This window comes from Ipomoea nil, unplaced genomic scaffold, assembly GCF_001879475.1.
Source record: "Ipomoea nil cultivar Tokyo-kokei standard unplaced genomic scaffold, Asagao_1.1 scaffold2826, whole genome shotgun sequence".
Classification (NCBI taxonomy): Eukaryota; Viridiplantae; Streptophyta; class Magnoliopsida; order Solanales; family Convolvulaceae; genus Ipomoea; species Ipomoea nil.
In genome coordinates, this window is record NW_017619254.1 from 2733855 (window position 1) to 2751980 (window position 18126).

At 32.9% G+C, this 18126-nt stretch overlaps 2 protein-coding genes across 2 annotated transcripts; one reads left to right on the top strand and one right to left on the bottom strand.

The window, feature by feature from the left end:
* The first annotated feature begins 563 nt into the window (after positions 1–563).
* LOC109159304 (auxin transporter-like protein 4) lies at positions 564–5104 on the top strand. Its single transcript, XM_019307415.1, has 9 exons — positions 564–1045; positions 1162–1383; positions 1463–1648; positions 1727–1839; positions 1923–2106; positions 2331–2428; positions 3743–3950; positions 4028–4285; positions 4643–5104. Exons 2-9 carry the CDS (start codon positions 1189–1191, stop codon positions 4880–4882), a joined length of 1482 nt encoding a protein of 493 aa, XP_019162960.1. The 5' UTR covers positions 564–1045; positions 1162–1188; the 3' UTR covers positions 4883–5104.
* Positions 5105–9533: 4429 nt separating this feature from the next.
* LOC109159022 (lactosylceramide 4-alpha-galactosyltransferase-like) lies at positions 9534–11051 on the bottom strand. The gene has a single exon (XM_019307000.1). The coding sequence runs from the start codon at positions 10920–10922 to the stop codon at positions 9681–9683; it is 1242 nt and encodes a 413-aa protein (XP_019162545.1). The 5' UTR covers positions 10923–11051; the 3' UTR covers positions 9534–9680.
* Positions 11052–18126: the final 7075 nt, after the last annotated feature.

Consider the following 18126-nt stretch of genomic DNA (forward strand, 5'->3'; position numbering starts at 1 on the left):
TAGTCATGTGGACTCTTTGAACTGCGAAGTGCACTTGTGAGGCTCTTGAGAGCGGGAAGCGTACTTATGATGAACCTTCTTGAAATAGGGAGGTGTACTTGTGAACCATTCTAAGACCAAAAAGTGCACTTGTGAATTCTCTTGAGATTGTAAAGTACATTTATGAGCCATATAAGCCTATCAATTGCTATAAGAAAATTTTAAAATGTTAATCAACAATTTGTAGATTTGCACTAGAGCCCTATATGCTATTTAAGTTATATTGTATACTATAGAACAATGTCCTCATAAAATTTCGTGTAATTAGGTATGTTATGGATGATTGTACTCAACACATGCAAGCATAGTATTGGTAAAGACTTTAAACTTCTCCTTAATTTTGTCGCGATTTACCTCTGCAGTAATTTTAGATGTAATGTCCTATAATTTAAGATTAATCCTACAAAACTGAGATTATGAGTACAAAACAAAATGGATAAATTATTTATATACTCCGTATATGTGTAGATACAGAATAAAATAAAAATAAGTATTAGGGCCAAACCAAAAGTGTTCTTTCTACCTCCCCCCACCCCCAAGAGGGAATAGATACACAAACTACCGACTAGGAAGCCTGCATGTGTGTGTATATATATGTAACTGAATCTTTACAGATAAAAATGAGTTCTTTTCTTCTGTAGCGTTAGTACTAGGTACCAAGAACAGAACAGAGAACTTGGGTTTTGCTCTTTCTCTGTCTCTCTTTGCTACATAAAGAAGAAGAAGAAGAAAAACACTTTATCATATCTCTCTCTATGCTAATTTAATTTCTTTATCCTCTGTATATACAAATATATAATCAAATTCCCGCATTTAAGCTGAGTTGTGGTTTCAAAGATTTCTTTCACTTAACACTCGTCAAAACCCTGGAAACAACTCTTGAATCGCTTTTTTACAGAGATATATATCTTGTTTCTATGATATATTGATTCTTTCCTGAAAAGAAATAAAAAGAAGAAACAGAGTCCTGAATCAATCAGAGATCTGGGTTGAACTCAGAAACAAGGTTTGTATGTGGATAAGTGGGCATTGCTTTATTTTTGGGATTTTGTTGGGTGGTTTTTATGGATCTGGGAAATTCTGATACTCTCCCTTTTGGGTTCTAAATTTGTGCATTTCCAGATCTGCCCGAACACAGAATTTCCCACAATGTTGTCTCAGAAGCAAGCAGAAGAAGCAATTGTCCCAAACTTCAGTGAAGCAGAGCAAGAAGGAGGCAGCAAAGAAGAAGGAACTGAGAGAGGAGGAGGAGAAGAAGAAGATCAGTCGCTTTTCAGTGTGAAGAACTTCCTCTGGCATGGCGGCTCTTCCTGGGATGCTTGGTTCAGTTGCGCTTCCAATCAAGTAAGTAATTCCCCCAAATTTGAAACACTTGATTAAACAATCAATCTCTAATCCCATAATCCCATGTTGTTTTTCCCAGGTGGCGCAGGTTCTCTTGACACTCCCATACTCATTTTCCCAGCTGGGCATGGTGTCGGGCATAGTGTTCCAAATCTTCTACGGCATCGTCGGAAGCTGGACGGCGTACCTCATCAGTGTCCTCTACATAGAATACAGAAGCCGAAAGGAGAAAGAAGGCGTCAGCTTCAAGAACCATGTCATTCAGGTCACCCACCTAGCCCCCATTCTTCTTCTTCTTCCTCAGACAGATAACCTTAAAATCTCTGGGTTTTATTACTCGCAGTGGTTCGAGGTTCTTGACGGTTTACTGGGCCCTTACTGGAAAGCCGCCGGGCTAGCCTTCAACTGCACCTTTCTCCTCTTTGGATCTGTCATTCAACTCATAGCCTGCGCAAGGTACTTACCTTTTACTTCAATTCTCAAGTTTTTTGATAACATGTTTTCAAACATTTTTTTTGTTTGTTTGTCGAATGAAACAGTAACATATACTACATAAATGATCGGTTGGATAAGAGGACATGGACATACATATTTGGAGCTTGTTGTGCAACCACTGTTTTCATTCCCTCGTTCCACAATTACCGGATTTGGTCATTCTTAGGCCTTGGGATGACAACCTACACAGCTTGGTACCTTGCTATTGCGGCCATCGCTCATGGACAGGTAAAAAACATCTAAATTTCTCTGATAGGATTAGGAGTTAGTTTGATCAATCATCTTAAATCTGTACTCCAGCAGTTTAGAATTCTGAAGATTTAAGATTAGTTTAGGTTAAGTTACAAAATTTAATGTGAAAAATATATATATATAAATTTATCTACTTTTAAAATCTATTTTAGACAAATTTCTTTATATTATTAACCTTAATTTAAAACCATTTTTACTAGGTGGAAGGTGTGCAGCACTCTGGCCCACAAAAGCTTGTGCTGTATTTTACCGGCGCCACCAATATTCTATACACCTTCGGTGGTCATGCCGTCACTGTGTAAGTTCCCAGAACTAATTTTATACGATTTTTAATGAACCAGAATATATCTTATATATATATAATATTAAGGCGAATTGAAGGTGTTAAATTAAACGTCCAGTTTGGAGTCCTCCACCGCCTGTTGGGGTGGTACCACACGGCTTCTCTTGGCAGCTTTTGCCGGAGGTTTTGGGGTTTGAGATTTTAACCAACTCCGACACAATCATGCGATTACCTTTTTTCCTTTGTTTTTGCCGATCGAGAGTTGAAAACTACGTTTGCCTTCTCGTATTCCATGCAAATTGCTTTCACAATAATACTGATTTTAGGACTAATTTTACATGGTAATTAAGATCTAGACTAGATTAGTACTTTGAAAAATTAAGAAGTGTGTGCTAGCTTAGGGTCATTTCTGTCTTTACATGAATTGCATTAGGAATAATTCTACCTAACACCTAGACCATCTTAGAATCAAGAATTCAATGCCCACATTCTCATATCTATAGCATTAGACTACGAGCTAAATCTAATCGAGTTGGTCAACTAATTAACTTAGTAATTATAAGATTTCAAGTTCAATTCCTCGCTTGAGAAGCCTATTGGTCTTCTTGGTTAGAACGTACAGATTAACTATAAACAATTTAAGCTGGTTTATCTCTTTGTGATTATTTATTAGTTAGGGTTACAAGTCAAGCTTTATCCCGAACGCATTTTTAAATGTGTGACGGTGAATTTGTCCATAAATCAAAGCAATAGAGTACAAGTTTACCAACCACTCTTTGGACTAAAATAGCATACATTAAACATTCTTTTTTTGTGGAATATAACTCAATAATTACTTCACTTTTGACTATTTGGATCTAAACGTGATTAGCGGATACAACAAATTTTGCCCAAAATATCAAAAAAGTGATCCAATAAAATAAAATAGTACTTCAATATTCTTGAGCTAATATGATGATATGATCTCGGGTGGAGACAAAACCTTTTGAACTATATATGTACATCTTAATATTTTACCCATCAGCTTATATGAATCATGAATCTCAATCATTCCAATCCTCTTTTCACTCTTAAAAAGAATAGTACTTGAAAGTTCTTTCTATAATGATTTGTGTATATATACCCCATGATTGGTGCATGTGAACCCAACAAATAAAAATAAAAAAAAAAATTAACAATTAAGTTCATCTAACTTATGCAATCTGGATCGAGTGTAGATTAGTTTTAAACATTAAATTATCCATCTTTGATTGTTACTATTTATTCTGGGTAATATTATTATACTTTAATTTACCATTATCTGATTTTGTTTACCTAAAAAAATTTCAGGGAAATCATGCATGCAATGTGGAAGCCCCAGAAGTTCAAATACATTTACTTATTCGCCACCCTCTACGTCTACACCCTCACCATCCCCTCCGCCACCGCCGTCTACTGGGCGTTCGGCGACCAGCTCCTAGACCACTCTAACGCCTTCTCCCTCCTCCCAAAATCCGGCTGGCGTGACGCCGCCGTCATCCTTATGCTCATTCACCAGGTCACTCTTTTTTACCCTACACATAAAATCAACAATTTACTATATAAATTCTAAAATTTAATGTACATAATGTGCAGTTTATCACGTTTGGTTTTGCCTGCACGCCATTGTACTTCGTGTGGGAGAAGGTGATAGGGATGCACGACACCACGAGTATTTGCCTAAGGGCACTCGCGAGATTACCCGTGGTGATACCTATATGGTTCTTGGCCATTATTTTTCCGTTCTTTGGCCCTATTAACTCAGCCGTCGGGGCACTTCTCGTTAGTTTTACCGTCTACATCATCCCAGCTCTCGCTCATATGCTCACTTATCGTAAAGCCTCTGCTCGACAGGTAACATCAACTTAAATTACATAATTTTGAACGAAAATAGTTCAGTTCTCTCCAAGGTTTAAAAAAAATGACAATAATTTGGTATCTATTAAAAATTAATTTTTTATTTTGAAAAGGAAAATAAATGTGGGTGGGTGGATGAGAGAGAGGGGAAAGGTACAAAGGCATTAAAGGCTTGGATTTGGAAATATTGGTAGACAAGAAGATATAGGCGAAACGTCATTTTCATTTAGTTATATGTGCTTCATAAATGGACCTCTTGGGGTTTTTTTTTTTTTTTTGTGTGTGTGAAATTAATTAATGGTGAGAATTGAGGTTATGTCTTAATTAAAGTGGATTAATTAATTGTGAGTGCAGAATGCGGCGGAGAAGCCTCCGTTCTTTCTGCCGAGCTGGACCGGAATGTACGCCATTAACATCTTCATAGTGGGCTGGGTTTTGGTGGTCGGGTTCGGGTTCGGGGGATGGGCCAGCGTCACCAATTTCATCAGACAAGTAAATACGTTCGGGCTTTTCGCCAAGTGCTACCAATGCAAGCCACCCAAACCGGTGGCGCTTCCGCCGCATGCGCCGCCTAACGCCACCGCCCACCACTGAGATCACTCACACAAACTATATTTTGTATTATATATTGCTTCCCCCTACACGTGATGTTTGCTTAATTTTCTCCCACTTTTTTTTTTTTTGTTTGAATATTTTGTTTTTTTTTTTTGTATTATTATTATTATTAATATTAGATAAGATAGTGTGTTGATCTGCGATGATTCCCTTGGTACCAAATCATAGGCTAATGAAATGAATATCATAGTTTGCATCACAGCAATGACATTATTACTTGTCATGTTTCCAATGAATAGTAGTATATTATTTTATTTAATTCTTTTTTAAAAAAAATAATAAATATACAATATATAATTATGAGCATATAACCATTAACGTGCAATCCAATTATCAGCTTAGGTTTTTAGTTGAGATGGAACACATGCTTCAATTTGGTATCAGAGTCAGACCATAAGCGACTACGGTTCACGTGTTGCTTGCATGTTTCAATTTTTACAACCTACGCAATTGATAGTCAGCCAGATGTTAAAAAAATAAAAAAAAATAAAAAATGTTGAGAAAAATTTAAAGAATCACAATGAAAAAGTGTGTTAATTGCTTTGAGTAAATTTTTTTTTTTTTAAATCCTTTACATGTTAAATATGTTTCAATGAGTCATGCACATAAGCACATTAAGTTTATTACACCAAATCACCTAGAAATTTAACTCCAAATTATATTACTGACAAGAATCAAATATGACTATCAAATACATTATTAAAAGAGTTAATACCCAAAATGGTCCCTCGACTATGCCATAATTACCAATTTGGTCCTCAACTACCAATCTTACCCAATTAAGTCCTCAACTATGTAATTTTTACTCAATTAAGTCCTCAACTATACAATTCTTACCCAATTTAGTCCTCAACTATACAATTCTTATCCAATTTAGTCCCATGCATTAATTTGACTGTTTGTTGACTGTCAAAAGTTGGGATAAAATTATAATTTTACAAGATTTCTCCTTCATCTCCATTTAGCAGCGCCAAACCATGCAGCAATACACTCCGATCAGATTTCGATCGTCAAAAATTCGTTGGAAATCAAATTCATGGGCTATCCGATGCGTAACCACTACTTCGATACTGACAGGTCTAGAACCCAACAGGAGCTTATTGCTACATGGTTTGGCGCTGCTAAATGAGGAAGAAGGAGAAAACTTGTAAAATTACAACTTTATTTCCACTTTTGACAGTCAATAAACAGTCAAATTGACAAAGGACTAAATTAGATAAAAATTGTATAGTTGAGGACTTAATTGGGTAAGAATAATAGTCGAGGACCAAATTGGTAATTACGACATAGTCGATGGACTATTTTGAGTATTAACTCTTATTAAAACTTATCTCACTCCAACTATTGTAACAATTTGGGGCAGATTTAAAGTGAATGAGTGCAAAACGGGCCGGATTATTGAAAGATGTATGAAGACATTTGGTAACCAGCTTTTTTGACCCAGGTAGATTCTCTTCAAAGGTGGGCCGTGGAGCCAAGTATCTCACATGCTCGCACGTTTGTTTGCTATGTCGTCACGTGCTATTATTTCCACTGCCAAACTCACAAATTTTTGTTTTTGATAATGTCATTTTTAAAGTGGGGAGTTAACGATACAATTTCCCAAGCAAATATTAAAAGCACATTGTAAAGCAATAAACTGATCTTCTGTACTGTACTATTATATTTCTTCTCAGAACCCCAAACCAAAGGCTCATATCCTGAAAATCTAATCTGTAGAGGAGGTAAATTGTGAAATGTGTCTCAAGTCTCAACTGACTGACAAAAAATCATCAAATGCTTTTACAGTAGTGCTCCTAAGTCCACAACAAAATCAAATTTGTACCTTTTTTTTTTTGTGGTCTTTGGTAAGTGCAAAACAAAACTTATGAACTTATTTTGAGTTAATTAATCAGTTGTTATGGTTCGAGACTTAATATTATATTAATTAATAAAAAAACAGGGAATTTAGCAGAAGTGAGTAGGGTATGGTAACATGGATGTGGGAAAAAGAGGAGCTTCAAAATTCAGTTTGGCATATGCTTCTGCCAGCATGGATTGTTCGTTAAGGGAACGTACCATGCCCACTCAGATCTTATTATGGGCTTTAATTAATTAATTAATCAATCAATCAAATCTAATCTTAGACCTAAAGGTTAGATATTTAGCAAACCTTTTGCTTTGCGTTTTGACTAATTTTCTTAATTGATGACCATTTCAGTCCGCAAACGCCAAGCTTCCCACTTTATCCTTGCCCTACAATCTCTTGGCTTAATGATCACAAAAGAGGTAATGACTTGGGTGTCCTCCCATCCTTCTTCCAAAGTCTGAACCTCAACCCTAAGGGCCCCCACAAGTGTTCTCCAATCTTTATACAATGGATGATGGTTCATACTGGACCTCGTCATTTCGATCTAGGATCCATAATGTTATTTGGATCTTGGTCTATGATATAAATTGTGTCAAAAAGAAATAAAGAAAGGATAATTTTGAAAGAAATAACTTTTTTTTTTCTTTTTTCAACCAGTTGATATGATTAAAATATAACTGCTCTTTTTATTTTAGGAAGGAAGTACCGTAATAGGACAATACTTATATTGTGGACTAGGGATTACGTAACAAGATGAACCTCTAATACATGTTAATTTTTAGTATACTACAAGTTCATTTTGACTTGTAATACACTATATAATGAAATTTGTATCAAAAATCAAAATATAATGAATATATTAAAAATGAACATATATCAGAGTTCAGCTTACAATATGGATCATGGAGTGCATGATATAATTTGTCATAATCAATTATTATATCATGGATCATGATCCATATTGCAAGTTAAACCACTAACATACAAATTCATTTTTAAGTATATTAAAAATTTATTTTTCGATGTACTACCTAAAAATGAACATAATATTCAGTATACTAAAAATAAACATTTATCAGTAGTCAATCATGTAATGTAGACCATAGTTTACAATATATTTTTTTTTTTTTTTGAAAAGACCATAGTTTACAATATAATTTGTCATATAAAACAATCTACGTTTACGTTTTAAAGTATACTAAAATAAACATGTATCATGGTCCATTTTATAAGAAGGATCATGGGTGCACAATATAATTTGTTCTTTTATATATATATATGAAAGAAGGCCTTGAGCTTTATATAGGAGTCTAAATTTTATCGTGTACATTTTGGGCCTCACCCATTTGGTATTCAATTGGGCCCATGGCTCAGATGCTCAAGTCTTCACAAACTATCTCACTTCTTGAGAATTGAGATCCCTACTGTGGTACATCAATCGTTATATCCTACACTACGGCGCACATAGCACTGTGCGCCGCGCGCCTCCCAAAATGACGTCGTTTTGGAGTAGTGTTGGGAGGCGCGATAAGAAGTTGCTGATATTATGTGTATTTGTTCACAACGTTATGTGTATTTGTTCACAACGTTATGTGTATTGGTTCATACAGTTATGTGTATTTTTTATACAATTATGTACATTCTTTTTATACAATTATGTACATCCGAATCAGAAAATTTGTGTGTATTATGTTAAGAGTTGATGTGTATTATGTTTATTATGTATTATGTTAGATTATGTGTATTATCTTTTAAAAAGAGTATGTATATTTTGTTATATAATTATGTACATTCATGTATAACATTATGTGTATTCTAGTATAACATTATGTACATTCTTGAACAGCGGGTTTTTTTTTAAAGAAAAAACTACTGCCATTCACTGGGGCGGGAAATTTCAAAAAAAAAAATAATTAAAACGACGTCGTTTTGCATCTGGGCGCATAGTGCAATGCGCGCCGTGATGTAGGATATAAATTGCCGTGGTACATGTCATGGGATTTAAGTGCAAATGCATTCACAACAAAATAAATTTGGGCCTTGGTATATTAGGACTGCAAAAATATCCCATCATAAGCCCATTCCCTTGTGGACCAATCATTATTGTGCGAACTATGAGCTGTGTGGACCATACTATCAAATAATGTATTTTTAGTATATTAAAAATATACATTGTATTCAAAGCAAATATTATTTGAGTACTGAAAGTATATTATTTTGAGTATTGTACATTCAATACACAATAATATACTTTTAATATATTAAAAATGTACTTTTTATTATGGTTCACACAACACATCAATAATTTGCCTTATAGACCACTGGCTAATGACTATGGATTTCATCATGATCATTGGACTCCCACAAGGGCTCATCATCATTATCATATAAAAAGGGGCACAATTGATGAATGCAGTAAAAAAGGGTGGTTTGCTTCCAAACACAGGCTTTCTAGATGGAGAATTTGTCAAAGGACAGACAGACCGACCCACTACAAACTCCTAAAATTGACCAAAAAAGTCCTAAAACTTATCCAACATTTGCATGGTGAAGATTTAACATAGCTCGCCAATCCCGTCAAGTTAATCACGATTGACTTAACTATCATTTGACTCCTAACAGGAACGGTCTATTTTTTTTTTTTTTTGTTTGAGTAATAATTTAGGCTACTTTGAGTTGGTCAGCTATAAATAACTTAACTTAAGTTGGGTCATTCAAAAAGATTTAACATACATAGTTGGTAAACACGATACGAAGCTGAGCAGGAAAATAAATAAGGAGTTGGTGTTTGGTGGGATGAGATTATTAATTTATGACTTGACATGGAACATGAATGCAAGGCAAAATCCCATGTTTCTTACATTGTACTAGGAAAAAGATTGAATCTGTGTTTGAATGAATTCACAAGTTGCAGTAGAAATTTTCTGTTCAAGAATCATAAATCCCTTTGCAGATGATACAATGCCCAGAAAAAATACTACCTATAATACTACCCTCCTCAATTCTGATTCTCCCACTTTCCCTATTCCACAGATGCACCCCATAACTCTCCCCCCTTAGCTGAACCAGCTTGGCTTCTATCCACCTTCCATGCTTTCTGTCCCTGGGATGCCTAAAAAACCCTGCAATTCGAGTCCAATCTGCAGGGTAAAACGCCATTGGAGGCAACACAGTGAAGTTGAAAGAAGCAGAAGAAGGGACTTTCTTCACCACTCTTGAAACCAAGTATGGTCCATTGTGCCCCCACTTGTTCCCATCAAATTTTGCAGCAAATTCCTCCAAGAACTTGAGGAGCAGTGGATGCCCTTTGTCGAAAACCAGCACTGCATTGTTCAGTCTTGACCAGTTCCCAGAGAGGTTAATGCTTTGTGCTCCAATGGAGTTTCTTAACCCAGAGAAGTCCTTCATGACTATGAAGTCTGTGTCAAGATATACCCCTCCATATTTGTACAGAACAGCTAGCCTGATCAGGTTTGATAGGTTCTGGGCTAAGGGTATTTCACCAGGGTCTTTTTTCCCACTTCTCAGATCATCATACCAATCTTCTGCAGGGGTTTTCTTGAACAGAAATGGCAAATCAGGCTTTACTGCAACAACCCCAAACCCAGTTAGAGGCTCCAGAAGTCTTTTTCCATATTCTGAATCCAAAGTCTGGGAAAGTATGATTAAGCACCCATCTTTATGAACTTTGAACAGACTCTCTAGTGACAGAAACTCCCTTCTTCCAAACGAATTTGCAGAGGCAATCCATGTCATAAAGAACTTAACTTTACACTTTCTGCTCCTGTAAAACTCCCTAACCCTCCCATCAAATCTTCTTGACACTTCATCTGACTTGAAAATCCCAATCTCTGGGAACTTTCTCTTCAACCATTCTGTTCTTTCTTCTGCTGTGAGATTGAAAGGGGGCACCAGGCTGGCGCCATCTTCATGAACGTGAACTTGTTCGATAACATCTTCCTTGATCGAATTCAGCGGCTTCAATCTGGGATGCTTTTGGCTGCGGAAAGGTGTGGAACGGATTGAGGAGCGATTTATGAAGGCATTATCAGAGAAGATGATAACAAAAACAATGGCTGCAAGAATGGTAGTGGAGAAGATGTGGAACTTTGTGCGGTTGATTCTAAAGCTGTGAAACATCTTCATTGAAATTCTAGCGCAAAAAAACATATTCTTGGAAACATGGTAGCAATTCCCAGAAGATGTAAGACAAGAACATATGATAGCGATGAGAAATGTTGACTTTGTAGGATGGGAGTTTTGGTAAAGCGCTTTTGAGGCCAACTTTGGCTGCTGATTTTTCTTTTCCTAATTTATTTTCTGCTAATTCTTAACATCAACTCTTTATTAGGGGGATTTTGCATATATTTTAAGAAAAAGTTGATATTTTTTAAGAGATTTTGTCAGAATTTTGGAGATTTTTGAAGGTTTTTTCAGTTTTTGATTTTATTTTTTATTTTTCCTTTTCACCCATTTCGCTTTTCTAATCACATTTGTAAAATCTTCTCAAAATCCTACCACTATTGAAGATGCTATTATGATTGAACAGAAATGCAGTATATACGTACACGTTGCCTACCCTACATGAGTAATTGCCATCATTCTTTTAGTTTTCTTTTTGTTTTTTTTTTAAAAAAAAAAATTTTACCATAAGCTTAGATTCGAATCGATCCATTATAGCATGAGTAATAAAATTTTGTGCTGTTACATTTGAGTAATAAAATTTTGTCTTGTCACAATGTAACAGCTCGAACCTATGACTTTTTATTTGGAAGAGTCACTTCATGTCACTAAATCATAAAATTATTGATATATATGATATTAGTTAATTTAACGCCTAATTTTAGACGTACGGAGTAATTTATATAATTTAATAATAACTAATAAGTGAACGCTTATTTTAAATCTGTAAGATTGCAATGTATTTAATGTCTCAATTCAAATAATCAAATTAAATATCTATAATAATGTTCCAAACGGACCACACGGGATTTAATGTTGAAAACTTCAAAAGATGAGCATAACTTGTGCAGTTTCTAACTAAAATTGTTTATATGTGAAGTTACTTGAAGGTTTCTTTTTACGACCACAACTATTTTTCTTGGTCAACTTTTTAATATTTATATATAAACTTCTTTTTTTTTTTTTTTTTTTTTTTTTGCAATTTAGGTTTAATTTATAGAGGGACCCAAAGAAATCAAGAAATTGTGCTTATATATTTCTCTTGTGATAATTAGAGAGTATTGAATAATTTTTCATCAATCAAATTATTGAGAAATATTCCTAAGAAATGTATTTGATGAGAATAACTCTGAATGAGGGGTGTTATCCTAGAAAATAAGAATTAAATATTTATTGATCCAAATTTTATTAAGTCAAAAATTATACCTTATGTAAAAATAATTTGTTTACATTTTAAATTTTTAAGAAAGTTTGACCAATCCTAATTACCGAATATCCTCTTAGAATCATATATATTTCTTTCTTTATATATCTAAATAAAAAAGTATGTTTCGTGTTGGTTGGGGGAATAGAACAATTGACTATTCTACAATAATTAGAGTATTTTATGGCAAATTATGCCCTGGACCCGTGTCAAACGACGTCGTTTTTCAAAAAAAAACGCGTCATTTAGTTTTAAAAAAAAATATTCGCGCGCGTTTTGCTGTTAACGGCGTTAACAGCGTTATTTTTTTTGGATTATGAATGTACAGTTATGCCGTTATGAATGTACAGTTATGCCATTATGAATATACAGTTATGCAATTATGAAATTATGAACACAGAGCTCTAACATTATGAACTTACAATTATGAACATATATAGTGATAAAATTATGACCATAGAGCTTTAAAATTGTGAATATAGAGCTTCGAAGATTATGAATGTACAGTTATGGAGTTATGAATGTACAGTTATAGAGTTATGAATGTACAGTTATGGAGTTATGAATCTACAGTTATGAGATTATGAATCTACAGTATGGAATTATGAATGTACAGTTATTGATCAAATTATGAACAAAGAGCTCTAACATTATGAACTTACAATTATAAACATATAGTGATAAAATTATGAACATAGAGCTCTAAAATTGTGAACATAGAGCTTCGAAAATTATGAATGTACAATTATGGAGTTATGAATGTACAGTTATGGAGTTATGAATGTACAATTATGGAGTTATGAATGTACAATTATAGAGTTATGAACGTACAATTATGGAGTTATGAATGTACAGTTATTAACATATAGTAATACAATTATAAACATATATACCTATAACGAAGCGGTCTGAAATTTAAAAAAAAAAAAAAAAAAAAAAAAAAGTAGGAGTTAACAGTGTCCAGCAAGCATGCTGGACACGGGTCCAACGCATAACGATTGGTATTTTATCTCTCACAGCTGCCCCGCACTTTGAAGTCCTGTGCATGTTAAATTTCCCTCTCAATAATGGCTTTATATAACACCATTATGACAAATTCTTTGGGTATCGACTTCCTATTCAGATACTTTATATTATGGTATTTTTTACTAAAAAAAAAAAAAAAAAAAAAAAAGAAAAAGAAAGGAGGAGGATATTTTGATTATATCAAATAATTTTTAAAAATAATTTCTTTTAAAATTATCCACCAATTATTAGGAGTGTCAATGCAGGCCGGACTGATTTATTGCAGACTTTTTATTCACATGCTTTTGTGGGCGGCCGCGAAGTTCGTGGGCTAGGATTATGCAACCCTAACCCGCCTCAGTGGGCTCACAGGCCCCGCAGGTCAGTCCATGGACCAACCTCCAATTTTTGTTATTTTTTTAAAATTATGTTATTATTCTATATTCTAATAATTTAACATAAATAATATTGAATTAAAATATTTTAATTATTTTATGTTTTTAATGTTTAGAATATATATATATATATATATATATATATATATATATATATATATATATATATATATATACTAGTTTTTTACGCACATTGCGCGATTGGGATAATGCCCAATATATTTTTTTTAAATAAGTACTTTAAAGTATATTAAGGCAAAATTATATTGGATTGTTCATGCATAGATAATTGAATATTAAATTTAAATATTTAAATAGGCAATTCTAAGTTTACAAATGCAAGTTAATATAGTCAAGATTGATTATAATTGTCAATAAAATAATGAATTAATACCCAAAATCGTCCTCGACTATCGTGGTTTTTCTCAATTTCGTCCTAAACGACTTTGGTGACCTAACATCGTCCCAGACTTTTGTGTTTCGCTCAATTTAGTCCCAGACTTTTATGTTTTTGCTCAATTTAGTCCCTCATTTGTTATTCTGTTCATTTTGTGTTATATAAATAGACAATTCAGTAATTTTAATATTGGCATCTCTTTACTCATAGACATGTGAACTGCGAAGTCCCTTTTTTTTTACGAATTACTCCAAGAATTACTCCTAAAACTGCGAATATAAAATTTGATTTGCAGGTCCGGGAGTAATTCTGGGTGTAATTCGTACAAGAAAGAGAAATTTCGCACTTCACAAGTTGAAAGTAAAGAGAGATCAATATTGACATTATTGAATTGTCCCTTTATTTAACACCAATTTGACGGAATAACAAATGGAGGACTAAATTGAGCGAAACACAAAAGTCTGGGACGATATTAGGTCACCAAAGTCGTTTAGGACGAAATTGAGAAAAACCACTATAGTCGAGGACGATTTTGGGTATTAACTCATAAAATAATTGTATAGGTATACTTGAAACCAAATACGGGACATAAGGGAGAGCAAATAAAAATTAGGGCATAAAATATTAAATATATACTAATATTGAATAGCTAACTGCTGATTGCCAAACAAGGACATTGCGAGATATTTTCTCACTTCAATTTGCTATGTGATTTGAATACTCTTTTTCTCAATAAATTCCCAAATAGTTAATATGATTGGCTTAATTTTTTTAATTTTTTTTAAAATTATTATTATTATTATTATTATTATTATTATTATTATTATTATTATTATTATTATTATTATTATTATTATTATTATTATTATTATGTATACCCTTAGGTCATTTTACATGTTAATATAAACAGTTTTTTTTTTCAAATATCTTTTTACCAACCGTTGATATAATTCGCTGGTCAAATTCGCTAATATAATCTGCTAACGCTAATCGCTAACTGCTGATTGTCAAACAAGGACATTGCGAGGTAGTTCTCATTTCAAATTGTTGTGTGATTTGAATATTCTCTTTGTCAACAAATCACTCAAGTAGTTAATATGATTGACTTTATTAATTATATTTTTTAAATTTTTTCATGGTATTAATAAAATACTTGGTAAATAAATATATAGCATTATTTTGTATATAACTTTGATATTTAATTAAAAAATAGTGCACAAAAAAGATAATAGACAATGTAGTTAATATAATCAATTGATGAATTTGAATGTATAGAATTTTTTACATTGGAGAAATATAAAGACAATATAACTAATAAAATTATTTCTCTTAATTAATTTATTGATAATGTGAATAATTTTTTTTAATAAAGGCATTGTAGGGACAATGTAGCAAATATAATCAATTGATGAATTTGAATGTAAAGAATTTTTATATTGGAGAAAAATAAATACAATATAACTAATGGAATTATTTCTCTTATTTAATTTATTGATAATAATAATTTGTTTTGAATAAAGACATTGTAGACACATAATTCTAAATTAAAGAAATGCATATGTATTATTTTTTGTTATAGCTACTAAATTATTATTTATAATTTAATAAGAGTAAAATAGAGTACTAATTATGCCAACTTTGATAGGGATGAGGTTCGAACCTAAGACCTTTCTTATCGAAATCAATGAGTAAGTTAACGGTGAACTAACAGAAATTAACAGAAAAGATAATATTTAACGGAAAAGTTAACGGAAAATCATATTCATTAAGGATAAATTAAGAAATTTTAAGAAAAAAAATAAAATCTGATCAATCTAAGCCATTCATTTGATTAAAAAACATGACTGCCATTTTTTCTACCCATTATAGGCCTAACTCTCTTGGGCTCTTATTAGTATAGTAGATATATATATATTGTTTTTTTCTCTTGAGAAGGCCACGTAACCCGACAACATGCGCGGGCCAAAATTTTTAGGTCCTAACTTGTCCAACTGTAGGACGGTTTAGAATTGGTCCGTGGACTTGATCCACCTTGATACCTCTACCAACTATGCTTTTTGTGTAATAAAATCGACATATAAAATATCAAAGTCTTCCCTTAATATTATATATGTCCTTTTTACCTTGTAGGACCAAAACACATCATGAATTATCATTTCCAGGGGATTTTTTAAATCAAAGAATAAAAAATAAGAGAAAAATGAAAAATGGGTAATAAAAAAAAAAAAGCAGTTACAATAATTAATGCACGTAGTTAACACATTTTTTTTCTCTTACTTAGATATGAGCGAGTAATTTTTTATTGACAATTTGTAACTGAGTGATACTAATTTATAATATTAAATTATAATATCATAAGGTGATTCCGTAACTCCACAATATTAATAATTATTATTGTTATTATTATTATTATTTTAAATCATATTTTCTTGTGGTTACGATGAACAAGTGCAAATATGAGCAGACAACTAAATGAGCAAGAGTGCATGTTGTCTAATGTCTATATGCCTTTTCCCATTCGAGTGGCCCACCAACCTATCACCCTTTTTATTTAATTAATTAATTCCTTTTTCCGTACACTTATGGCGTTTAGGTCTTTACGGTCCACAAAAATTAGACATATTATATAGCTTTGCTTAGTATATATAGGTGCAAGTGGGTATCATCCTCCATGACCATTCCTCCCTTCTGGGTTCATGACTACATTCTATATTATTAGTTACAAATTAAAATTATAATTTAGAATTGTAAAATTATATATTATAAGATTTTTTTCCTTGGAGATTTGAAAAAAAAAAAAACAAATAACAAATATGTAATGAAGTACGAATTAAAATTGCTCAAGTTATTACAAATTGATAAGAATTCATGCCCTAACTACATCACAAAAGAATTGTAAATTTAACGTGAGTCTTATATATTAATTATTAGTAATTTATCGAATACATCACAAGTGAAATAAAATTGTGTCATGACTCATACTAAAAAGGTCAATACACGATTTCTACCAGGAGTCAAACTTGCACCGTAATAATTACTAAGTTAATTACCCAACCAATTTAATCAGAGTTGTCTTAACATACCATGAGAATTTAACGCTTCAATGCTCGTAATACCTTAAAAAAAAATGAATTAATTTTAATAAAAGTGTGATTCACAAATTTTGAATTAGTCTATTTCAAATTCTTTTTTTTTGTTGAGAAATTTTTAATTTCGAATTAGTGAAAAGTCCACATTGACTTTATTCTGGCCGGGCCCATATCCCCAACATTGAGTATGCATCAATCTTTAATCTTCAAATTTAATCCATCTAAACATTATTTAATACGTAGTCTGAAAAGTTAATACCATAATATAGCATAAAGCCATAGAATAAGATTATAGAATGAAAAGTATAATGAAGGGGATCGAATAAATTCTCTATAATATTGCCAACTTTGGGTTCATAAGTAATCTACAAGACTGTTTTCCAAAAAAAAAAATAAATAAATAATCCACAATATTAGGACTCTATGTATATGAGTCTGTTTAGAACTTCTTATCCTTGTCACACTGTGACTCTCTACTTCTTATTATTGTCACACTGTGACTCTCTATTCTATATATTCACATCATATGATCTCATTGTAATTAAGTTCAGAAAATATAATACAATCAGTTCTCATCTGGTATCAGTTAGCTAGGGTTTTGTGATTCATAAAATTAAGAAGATGCAGCGCTGCGATGGCAACCTTAATTACCATGGAGGTCAGCAACGTGGCTTCGATGATCCGTGTCAAATCTGTAAACGTTTTGGTCACACGGGAGCCAATTGTTTTTGGCGCTATGATGATCCGTGTCAAATTTGTAAACGTTTTGGTCACACGGGAGCCAATTGTTTTTGGCGCTATAATGATCCGTGTCAAATTTGCAAAAGTTTCGGTCACACGGGAGTCAATTGTTTTCGGCGATATTCAGGGGCTCCGGGTTCTCAGGCTAATTTGGTGTTTCAGAATGGTTTAGTTGCTAAAACCTCGTCAAATTCTCATACTTGGGTTCTGGACACTGGAGCCACAAATCATGCAACTCCGAACATCGTTGCCCTTTCTACATCGGAGAAGTACACTGGTAATGACACTTTACGTGTCGGTGACGGTATGAGTTTATCTATTAGTCATGTTGGCCATGCCTCTTTTAATACCCCTTCTAGAT

What these genes read in the sequence shown, in the direction of transcription:
- LOC109159022 (XM_019307000.1), bottom strand. Translation starts at nt 10,922, where the DNA reads ATGTTTTTTTGCGCTAGAATTTCAATGAAGATGTTTCACAGCTTTAGA.
- LOC109159304 (XM_019307415.1), top strand. Translation starts at nt 1,189, where the DNA reads ATGTTGTCTCAGAAGCAAGCAGAAGAAGCAATTGTCCCAAACTTCAGT. An exon ending in CAACTCATAGCCTGCGCAAG is followed by an intron (nt 1,840 to 1,922) that starts GTACTTACCTTT and finishes CGAATGAAACAG; the next exon opens with TAACATATACTACATAAATG. An exon ending in TCCTTATGCTCATTCACCAG is followed by an intron (nt 3,951 to 4,027) that starts GTCACTCTTTTT and finishes CATAATGTGCAG; the next exon opens with TTTATCACGTTTGGTTTTGC.